Here is an 11,475-nt window from a genome sequence, read left to right as displayed (position 1 = left end):
CATGTTTTTTGCATTTAGCTGTCTTGAAAGTCTTCCAAAAAAAATTAAGGATACGCTTCCGACTCTGCCTTGAGTCGAATATCCTTTTTGTTGAACTAAGCCAGTTTTATACATTCAACATCTGGTATCCGCAACCCTGCTTTTTGTGTCAATGACACTTGTAAGCCTTCTTTACCAATAAAACTATACGGAACTGTTCTATCTCTATTGGAGTTTATGCAATTGGGGTTATTTAGGAATTGTTGTGTCCAAAATTGGGGTATGGAATTTTGGATGCGTAAAATTAGATTGTGTTTCTATGGGTTAGGTATGCAGATTTTACTTGATGTTAAGAATTTGGGTAAGATATTTCCAGATGTAGAGCATGGAATTTAATCTGTTTTAATTGAACCAATTTGGTCTGTCACAGAAAATGGTAGTAGCATTAAAATATTTTAGAAAAAAGAATTAAAATAGGTAGATACGCTATACGCTGCTAAAATAAAGACGTCACGTGTCTTGTCAGATCTACGTACCCATCAGGATATTTTCACAAAATTATATTGATTTTTTGAACCATGGCATATTTAAATTAAATGCACGTGGAATGTAGATATTTCCGAACATTTCCATACATTTTATAAAGCACTGTGTTTATACGAAAAACGTTGCCAACATAAAACCAAAATAAAATGTCACCATCGCCTATTAAGTTGGACATTTTGAAACGAAAAAAACAACAGTTGAAACCACTATTGTGGAACTTGGCCCAATTCTCAACCTAATTTCGAATTGACATGCACTTGGCCAATTCATTTATTAAAAGCAGGAAAGAAAGAAAGAAAGAAAGGTATCAGCTGCGTGTTCGAAGAAGGTTTTATAAGTTAACTGGGGTAACATAATTCAATATTGATCGTTTACGATTGGTTAACAGGCTGTTAGTGGAAGGAACTATTTTTACTGTCAGAAAGTTGTTTTTCATAAACCGGGTTTGTCACATTGCGGCATTAAAATGTTGAGTGTCTTTATCTAGTTGTCGTCAGTCGTTAAGCTTTATGTGAAAAGAATATAGCACACATTTCTTAACGTGGCCTGAACTTTTTTTGAAATATTATGCTAAAGGTTGTAAGTATGATAGGTATAGTTCTTACAGAATGCGGGTGAAATCACTGGAGGAAGTTAGTTGTAGGGGAGACCGGGGTTGGTTGACTATAGGGGTAGGTTGACTAACTAGCAAAAACTCGTCCAACGCAATAGCCGTTCCTTCTCTCAAACGACGTGCGTGCGCGACGCCGCGTTCCCGGTGACTGAGCGGGGGGAGGTGTCGAACGTTCGTATCTCACTGGTTAGCTCAAGGCTATTGCGTTGGACGAGTTTTTGCTAGTTAGTCAACCTACCCCTATAGTCAACCAACCCCGGTCTCCCCTACAGTATAGGTAATAAAATACAATTTTCTGAATACGTACCTACATGATAATTCAAGTTGAGTAACAGAATAAAGATTTACTTATGAAAAACGAGTACCACACACCAATACCCAAACTAAACACACACACACAAACACAAAATCCAATACACCCACACCAATCCCTTACAACCCAAACCCACACATACAGACACCAAAGCGAATCTAAACGATGTGTACAAAACTATCAAATTCCAGTTCCCGAGACGAGTTTCCGTCTGATCCAGAACAAGACTGATGATGACACAGTGAACGTCATCTGTGCGGCTGACGGGGCCTTTCCTGCTCCCAACCTCACCATAGCAACGCCAGAAAAGTAAGTAGTTTGTTAAAAAGGGTTAAATTCAATTTGTTTGGCGACCCCGACCGTCAGTTGGCCCAAGTGTGTCAAAACGAAAACTAAGTCGATGTGATGTGATGACCGCTTTTTTTGCGTTCGCGTTGGAGGGTTAAGTTTTTTCGTGTGTGTTTTGTTTTTTATCATGTTTAGTTATAATATCGGATATATTTTGACTACAAGTGTATATTGCTATCATACGGAATTTGATCTAATGTACGTTATGGGAATTAGCCTTTTGTAATTTTTGAATTTAATTTAGTTAAGTGAAAAGTAATGCTTAGGTACCTACTTATAAACTAGAAATTAATACAGGTTGAAGGTAAAATACCGTAAAACATTCTATTACATTACCTTTGTAATTGTTTTATACTTGTAATATTCTTAATAGCCTGTTATTAGTTTTCTGCTCCAATACATTATTGTCAGAAGCCACGTTTCTGAGAAATATTGAACATTTACCTTGAAGGTCAATGGCCGTAAATAAGGAAGTATTTAGGTATAATAAAGGTCCTTTATTTGATCGGTAAAATGTAGATTATAATTTATTTATTAGATTGATAAATAATTTATAGGTAAGGTAATATTTTACATATCAAAGGATTGCCTGCTTCTAAAATAATTATCTGTTTCATACCTTTTCAATGAATAAAATATATAAGTATTCATTAATTTCAAAATTAAAATACAAATTTTATACGTTACATTGGAATACTGTAGAAATACACATTTTTAAACATTTATTTCTATATGGAAATATATATATCTTTGCTTAAATTGATTGAATAAATAATTCTAAATATTTTTGCTATGCATAGATTAAACGTTTCCAGTTAAGCCTAGTTAATTCTCTACCAGGAACTAAGTAATACTAATCGTTCAAATTCCTCGTATAAATAAAGTGGTATGATCCAAAAATTTTATTGTAAAACGAAATCATTGTTTGTTTAAAAATAACTAGAACCTCTTTGACCGATTAACAAAAATATTTTTATCTACGAAAGTGGTAGAAGTCAATGTTTTAGCAGGAAATATAATATTGAACACTGAGTATATACAATTTTTGTTATATTTTGATTTAGTTCAAAAAAAGCTAGATTGTTTTATTTCAATACATTGGAGATTATTTTAAAATTTAGGTTCCATTTTTTTGGCTTTTAATCGAGTTTTCTATCTTTTGTCTGTAGACATTTTGTTCCGGTTACTTCTTAATAAGATATAACCTTAATATCCTACCTAGAAGAATTTTAAGAGATTTATTAAATAATTTTAGATATTACTGTTTAATATTTCCTACTTCATTCATAACAAGTAATTACATTCATAATCCTCTAAAATTATATAATAGAGATTATAGTATTGTATTTGTTATCAAAGTAAAATTTAAATAGACATTTCCTCAAGGCAATGTGAGCTTAAAACGTTTAATGTTACACAATAAGAACAAAATAAACATAAACTTAACCATATTAAGTTTTTCGTAGCCTCGGAAAGTACTTAAAAAGTATAGATCACAGCTAAAAGAAATACTTCTTGTAATATAGTTCCCACTTAAGAGAACTACAGTAAATTTCTCCATTTACCTCTTATTTCAACCAAATAATCTTGATAAGGAAGCGCCCTGTCAATCTGACTGACCTCTCTCTCACCTTATTTCGGCGATTAGATTGCTGTCACAGAGGTCACGTTAGGCAATATCAGGTGTTCAAATAAAGTAGTCAATTCCTAATGTGACGACGATGTCCTCCTAGCTGATTATCGGCCACTGCACCTGTTCTCATATAAGGAGATCAGCCGGCTGCGCTGGACATGTTATAGTGCACAAGCATTTGCGCGGACCCAACTGCACTATCTATTCCTTCACTCTCATAGCCCGATGGGACGGCAATCCGACACGACCGGAGAGACATCAGGCGCAGGACCGATATTTACATGCTCCCGGAGGCATTGGAGTACTTATCAATCACCAACTTCTAGGCTCTGGACTGCTTTTTGAAAGTTCCTTTAACCCACGTTGCGATTTTGGACTAAATAGGAAATTGAACTCGAGACCTCGTGCTGCTAGCGACAGTTAGATCAACGAGGCGACGAGTTCCTAATGTATGAAGTTAAGTTACCCAAGGCACAAAACAACCGCATTGCGGGAACAACCAATGTTATATGTTAGCGCAATTTGATATGGAATGTCCCAAACCGTTGGATGGGATTTGAGGTGTTTCACGGTTCATGGTGTATAGTTTTGTATTGTTTCCTTGCTCCATTGTTAGAACAATTTGTAGGGAGGGTTGGGCGCACATTGTGGGTTTGTTAGATCTGTAGCAAGGATTGGTAAACAGAATATAATTGCTGGTAATAAGACGTTTGTAGTTTTGAACAGGTATGTTGTTAAAGAGAATAGGTACGCTAGTAAATAATCGTACATAGTCACGATTCTTGCAGTAATTACAGTGTAAAAAAAAGTTCTTAAAAGAGAAATTTGCTAAAAATGGGCAACAACAAAAAAGGTTCGTTTTAATAAAAAAACCCAAAGCTCTACGAACAATTTTACCACCTCATTGCTCCCAGAAAGTTCTCTTTACAATCGTTCGAATAAATCCGCAGGGTATAGTTTAAGATAATATCACATTTTGAACAATTGATTATAGGAGAATAAAGGAAGTTGGCAACGTTTGGGTCCAAGATTAAACTTAGTCGGCCTGAACGCTACCATCTGGTTCACCTGCCAACTACCTGGCTATAACATATGCTTTGCTAAAAATTTTCATTTCGGTCACCAAGTATTTGCATATTATGTTAATTTTTAAAGGTGGTAATTTAAAATGTGGGGTACTCCTTCTTTGTAAAACAGGGTTTGGTTATGGTTTATAGAATGTACCATGGTACCTTACACACACTCAAATGAAAGGGACCTTAGATATCAAACCTACTCATCGTTTCTTATTTGTAGTTACCTACGTCCATGTAAGATTAATTATTTACCTTTAAGTACAATAATTTTGCGAAATTAATTACCTACAATTGACTTCATCGGCTTTCACAGACTCTGCTAAGGACTACGCGATTAAGTATGTCTCGATTATTCTTTAACATGTTTGTAAAATTGTGCATACTTTACCCATTCCACAACTACATACTCTCTCACAAATATTTTTATAATGAATGTAGAAACTAAAATGATCTCAACTTTCTAATTTAACTTTGTATAACCAACATTACAAGCGGCGACCACATATTTGCCGGGAACAATGAAGTTTTCCCTCCGCCGGGAAATATGTCTTGAAACTAACAACAAAATTTAATCAAAAGGGAATGTTTTAAAAACTACGAACATAGACTTTGCGAGGCTTTGAATTTATTCGCGGTGATTTTTTACTGCGTACGGCCCTATCTTTTAAGCAAGATATCGCATTCTTTAAGTAAAAAGTCAGAAATTGCATCTCTTCTTTTTGTTATCCTTCGAGTAATGAATAGGGAGCAAGGAAAAATATTTGTGCAGGGAAATTTAATTATAGCTATCTGCATTTAGAGCTGTGAGCGATGTTAATTTTTGAAATTAAAAAATAAATTGAATGTCAGCTGCTGTTCGCCTTTTCTTGTTATTCCATTTTAAAGGTTGACCTCTGTGACTTTTAGAAGAAAAATACATTCATTTTCTAATATTTTTCAAAGTAATATGTTTTATAACGTGGGTGCTAGTATACGCTAAATGTAAGGATAAATTCGTGGTGTTTATTGGACGCGGGATTGTCCAGCATCCAAATGGTTACATTTGTTATAAATTGGATTTCCACTGTGTTTCGTGAAACTATATTTCCGAAACTACATTTGTTCTTTTGAAATAAGATTGTGTAAAAGTGCTGGATTCCTTTTTATATTTTTGATAAAACAAAATGTGAATGTATCGAACTCAGCTCCGAATATTTTGTAGAACGTTTAAAATGCCATGCCAAAACCACCATTGATATCCACAAATAATAATTTAACTCTAAAAACCTTTTACGGTTTGAGAATATCTTCACCAAATACAGAGAAATAGATCCATGGAAGGCAACAAACACTGAGAGATATCCCTTTAATAAATAAGTATTACTTGAAAAAAAAAACAGAGCTGACTTTACACATAGTCCTGTATAATATAAGATCGAAATAGCTTCGAATGGCACTGATACACTTAAATATTAGTCCCAGTTGAGTTGGGCAGCATTAACCCGAAATTTATAGTCGCGGCCGGGTGAAGTATGGATAATAATATATCAGGATTAAATATAAAAGGACCTCTATATTAATGTGATAGGGTTTTGTAAGTATCGGTCGAAGGTTGATTTGAAAAACTTGGAATCACGGCGTGATAAAATATTTCTAATGTTTGAATTTTATTGTATTTTTGGGAAAAATGTCCCGGACTGTATTCGACTTTCATCGATTTGTGTAATATATTTTTTTAAGATTACCTTGAACCTAAAGTAATTTTGAGGACATCTCTCATTTTCATACTTATTTATGAGAAATAACCGAGAAATCATTGACATAAGATGGCCTTAGTTGAATAAGTAGAAATTGCTTTAAAATGAAACAGTAATACGAATAGTTGAATAAAAATAAATGTCTACTGAAAGACAGTTTGTCATACAACCAAAAACAAAGAAAAATCTGTGCCGCAAAATGCTGAACATTTTTTAGAACATAATGCACTAATGGTACTGCAGCTTTCAAAAATACACAAAGGCTTTATTCCCATATGTCCCTAAAAATGTTCTGCAATAATATTCCGGTTTAATTTTCATACTGTTTTTCGATTTTATGAGAATTCTTAATGAGAGTCATAAAAAGTTTATCGTGAATTTCAATTCCATTCGTTTAGTGCATACTAGCGTCCCGCCGAGGCTGCACTCGGTGTATGTATTTACCTACCTACCTAAACCATCATGAAGTAGGTACTATATTCAAAAGTGAAAATCATGCACAAGTTTTAACCGATTTTCTAAAAAGAAGGAGGTTATCAATTACTGCCAACAACATATTTTTAAAAATATATAGCAAAAAAACTGACTTTGAAGTTTATAATTATTTATATAATGAATACTAATTTATAAATTTTTGTCTAGGCATTTACAAGGAGTAGACCACAGAGTACACCTGGTCAACGGGAGGTACTCAGCAGTGTCATCAGTCACTCTCAATGATGCAGACCTGCCTTCGCCGGCAGAATTCATCTGCACTCTAAGAATACCTCAAGCGAAATACGCCGTGAGAAAAGAAGCCATTTATTATCCAGGTAATAGATTGATTGCTATTTTTATTCATGGAGGTTTAAATCATTTCTTTATATTTAAGTTGTCTGATTTTGGACGATATATTGTATTTGATTTGCGTTTCATATTTTAAAATCCTTGATCCACCAGTATTCTAGTATTCTATCCAATGTTATGGCTTTATGAATACCATGGAAAGTTTACATAAAATCCTCTTTGTTCATAATGTTTCAAATTCTATTTTTAAATATTCAAACCATTCAAAAAATAAACAAAATACGCACACAGTTCCATTCAAATGTTATTATCATTCAACCAGCTTTGTACGTATACGTACAAAAAATCTAACGTTACCAGATTTTGAAATAAACGCGAAAAATGTTTTAGCACTCAACAGTGAGCGAGTGAATTCTAAATGTTTTTAATTTGCATAATAGTGCCTCAATGGAATAATCAAGATTCGAATAAAATTGCTAGTAGAAAATTCTTTGGTGTAACTCTATTCTCTTTGATTTGACATTCTTTTATAAAAATAGTAACTTTAATCCTTGTAAATAAGCTGATAACCTGTAGTAGAAGTTTTAAATTGATTTGATATTTAGTTTATTTTGCCGTTTGTCGTTTTTTTTGCTATTACTTCGAGTATGTTCTTTGGTCTTCAATTGTTTTCCTGTTACTATAAATAAATTCAATTGTGTATAACGTGTAAACACTTTAAACCAAAACATTTTGCTATTATCATAAGAACGTAGGAAATAGGCAAATCACCACAATAGCACATTGTCTTAAAAGCTGTTTATTTATTTAAAAAAAGGGGAATATAACCGCTCTGTAAGTCTACGATCGTCATTATTGTTCCCCCTAGAAGCGCAAAGAATAAGAAATGGCACCTATATTTTTTAAGGGGAGCCATGAAAATAACAATTTTGCGGAATAATTTCGGAGAGGGCCATTTAAGCTTTTTATCAGTGGAAAGTTTGTGTACACAGCTATCTAAAGTACATGCGACGAACGTTTCCTACAGTCCTCGTGAATAATTTTACGCTTCGTTAAGTCCATTGTGGAGGGTAAATGCGCTTAATAGAATATCGGTGGGCGTTCAAACATTTTTTCCTTAGCGTTTGTTCCTTGATCCTAATGAAAAGTCAACACACCCTAGTTCCGAAGTTTTACCTCCGAAAATCTTTTTACATTGGACATTGAAAGATGGATTATTATGATGGATAGAGTTTTTTAGTTACATCAAACACGAAGTCTCGGGGGTATAGGACCAATTTACTGTTGACAAACTATTGGTACTCGTTGGATCGGTTTTTGACAGTTAGTTTTTATTTTACCTTTCACGTCAACGTGCTTGAAATTGCAAAGCGTTCACTTCTGGCTGAAGGATACAATTTCAAATAGCAAAGTAATATAAATTGAGTGTCTGTCATGAAATTGAATGACAATATTGAATTCTAGAAAGTGGTTTATGATTTTCAAATATCAAAATGATATTACGAACTGAATTGAAGAGATTCCAGATTTTTCAATACCTACATTTTAAAAACAGAATAATAAGTGCACATACCTAGTTTGCTAATGTAATTAATATTGTACAAAGTAAATAAATCCTGCATGCACGAATAATTACATAAATGACACTGCATAATTTCATTAATGAACAAAGCTTTATAACGAATTTCACTCCAGCCCCAAATTAAATTGACTTGACATGAAATATATTTTTTTTGTTCTCGATAGTTTATTTTAATTATCGTGTATGAAATAATATTTAGGTAATGTCATAGTTATAGCAAAAAAATAGTTTTATTGTATTTTTTCAACCATAAGGTTTTTTTTTAATACAAAAATATTTTCTAGCAAATGACACGAGATTCTTGGTATTTTCTACAGACTGAAATATACTTTCTAAATATGGATCGAAGTAAATAAATGTTTTTTTTTTATTTGCCTTCAGGACCCATAAGTACGACGCCAGAAATGCCCACAGCAGCGGACATGCAACTTGCAGCTGCAGTCGGTTCTAGAGGTAAGTTATCATTTTCTTTAACCGACTTACAAAAAGAGGTATTCAGTTTTTTGTCAACTTCAATTTTTACTTGTTACCAGTATATCTATTCGTATTACTTTATACGTGTATACCACTTCAACAGCTTGGGTCTGATTATGTATGAATTCAGATAATTTCACAAAGCAATCAACCACTAGTGTGTTAATTATTGTTTGCTGAATTATCCAAATTGTAACTATTATCCCAATATTTCGAAGAGCGATTCACTACGCAATATATTGTGGCGTTACTACCCAAGTAAGTAAGTTAACAATTAATTGACATTGTTTTAAAAACCTTATGTTTTATTTCAGAACCGAATATCTTCACAGCACTCACGCTAACTGCTTTATCAGTGCTGTTTCGACTTCTCGTCTCGTAAACCGCCATGAAGACAATTTAATACATCTAAAAATAAGTCATACATTTTATTTTACTTTATCATTCAAATATGTCTCATGAAAGACATATCCAGTTAATTGACAACCATAATATGGCGTTTGATAGTCACACATTTTCTCAAAAACGGATTATTCTCAGCATATTTTTCTGAAATAGAATAAGGCTTATAGTTACTGACACATTCCGTATAGATCTAGTCATAACAAAGTAACCAAAACCAAACCAAATAGGTTTAATTACCCAACAGCTTTAGGTACACAGTTTTGTAATTATCATGCAGAAATAAAAATAGCTTTACGTGTTACATGCGTGTTTGAAAGCCACATAAGATTAATAAAAAAAAATAGATAGTAAAAAATGGGTGTATGGATTTCGAATTTTGAGAATATTTTGAAAACCAAAGTTTTAAATGTGTATATAAATAATTCTTTGAAAGAAAATGTACAGACTTTGTTGGTAGTTAGCTGTGTGGTCATGGGCCTAAGGAAGGACATTCAAAGTAATAATGAGTGTGTCAAGGAGTGTATGAATGAGTCTGTATAGATTATTTTAGTTACAGGTTAATTGCAAATAATAAATGTTCTAAGACTAAATGTTGAATTGTAAGCAGCAATTTTCATTGTAAATAATGATTAAAGTAATGTTACCCTGTCAATAGAAGAAATGAAGCAGATGACAATTAATCTATGTTTACCAAAAAAATATCAAAATTCATTTTTCTTATATCGCGAATTGTTAAGTGTGTCAAGTTAACAACCTGAAAATGAAAACTCTGAATATAAAAAATGTATAATAATGCTTACTGAAAACATTTTAGTATTAAGGAAATTTTTATAAGAAGTGGCTTTAATGGTTTTGGATAATAAATGTTCTAAAAATATTACTATTGTCATTTGCTTCTACACAATATAATGGATATGTCACGGATGGAAATCTTAAGCTTAATATATAGCCAATTTGTTTAATATTAATAGATTAGTTTAATTTGACAAAATGCAATATTTGTTTAAATGTAATATTTCCAAAGACGATATACGTATAATCTGTACAAAGATTTTTTTTATTGAATCAATGTTAATGTATATTAAAGTAGTAAAAATAAGACACTCTGGTTAAATAATTAAAAGCAATATTTTAGTTTATGTTTGCCAAACATAAGTTGAATTTTATTTGGTCATGATCGTTTATGAATTAACTAACAACGAAATGATTACTCAGAAATGAAATGAAAATTATTCGGATCCCAAACAACGGACAAAAATAGTGAAACTTCGAGTGTCATCAGATAATATTTTTATCTTAATCCTTAAGTTTAAAGAAGGGATGCAAAGGTCCCTTCGTAAACAGGGTATCGAATTTAGTTCATTATTATTTTCAATTTTAGCAACGGTTCGGTATGAATTTTGGACAATATTGTATAAAAAGATCCGCCCTTATTCTGAAACTAATTTTTTTGGCTTCAATAGCAATCTGTTTGATCCTAAACTGACGAAGCACAAAATTAATTATTTTGAACATACTTCTAAGTCAATAGTTACCGCGTAAAGTACTCAATAGGCTAAGTTTAAGTTCAATAAAAATTCGTTGATGAATAAGGGCCTTTGTAAATATTTGTATGGATTTAAAATCATAAGTTTCTTTGGTTCAATAATGTTAAGGTTTTAGTAATAATATTTGCTGTGCATATTGCCGTTTATGGATAAGATCCAATCAAGACTTTTATTGTGAAATTTCCTAAAATAAAAAGGATCGTTGTGTAATTTTTTGGTTTTATTTGTCACTAGTTTTTCCGTGTAGTTTCACCCGAGTACCGACCTAGCCCAAAATGGATATTCAAATTGAATAGTTTCAATAGTGTCAGAGTCTTTATGATACAAACAAAAAAAAATATGCTCTTTATTATGTTAAGTGTTGTTCCTATCATACATAGCTCTGTTACGTCATCATATCATCCAGTCACAAGGTAATGTTAATGACTACCAGTAAT

At 32.5% G+C, this 11,475-nt stretch overlaps 1 protein-coding gene across 1 annotated transcript in view; it reads left to right on the top strand.

Annotated features, from left to right (window-relative positions):
• The window catches only part of LOC110381708 (uncharacterized), a 59,661-nt gene extending 48,413 nt beyond the window's left edge, over positions 1–11,248 (top strand). Inside the window, exons 3-6 of the mRNA XM_021342093.3 lie at positions 1,643–1,760; positions 6,887–7,056; positions 8,994–9,065; positions 9,401–11,248. Of these exons, the coding sequence (XP_021197768.3) occupies positions 1,643–1,760; positions 6,887–7,056; positions 8,994–9,065; positions 9,401–9,468 (428 nt within the window). The 3' untranslated portion in view covers positions 9,469–11,248. The remainder of the gene's footprint in view (positions 1–1,642; positions 1,761–6,886; positions 7,057–8,993; positions 9,066–9,400) is intronic.
• The last annotated feature ends 227 nt before the right edge of the window (positions 11,249–11,475 follow it).

The sequence above is a fragment of the Helicoverpa armigera genome, chromosome 10, assembly GCF_030705265.1.
Source record: "Helicoverpa armigera isolate CAAS_96S chromosome 10, ASM3070526v1, whole genome shotgun sequence".
Lineage (NCBI taxonomy): Eukaryota > Metazoa > Arthropoda > Insecta > Lepidoptera > Noctuidae > Helicoverpa > Helicoverpa armigera.
This window is presented reverse-complemented; position numbering and strand designations above follow the sequence as displayed.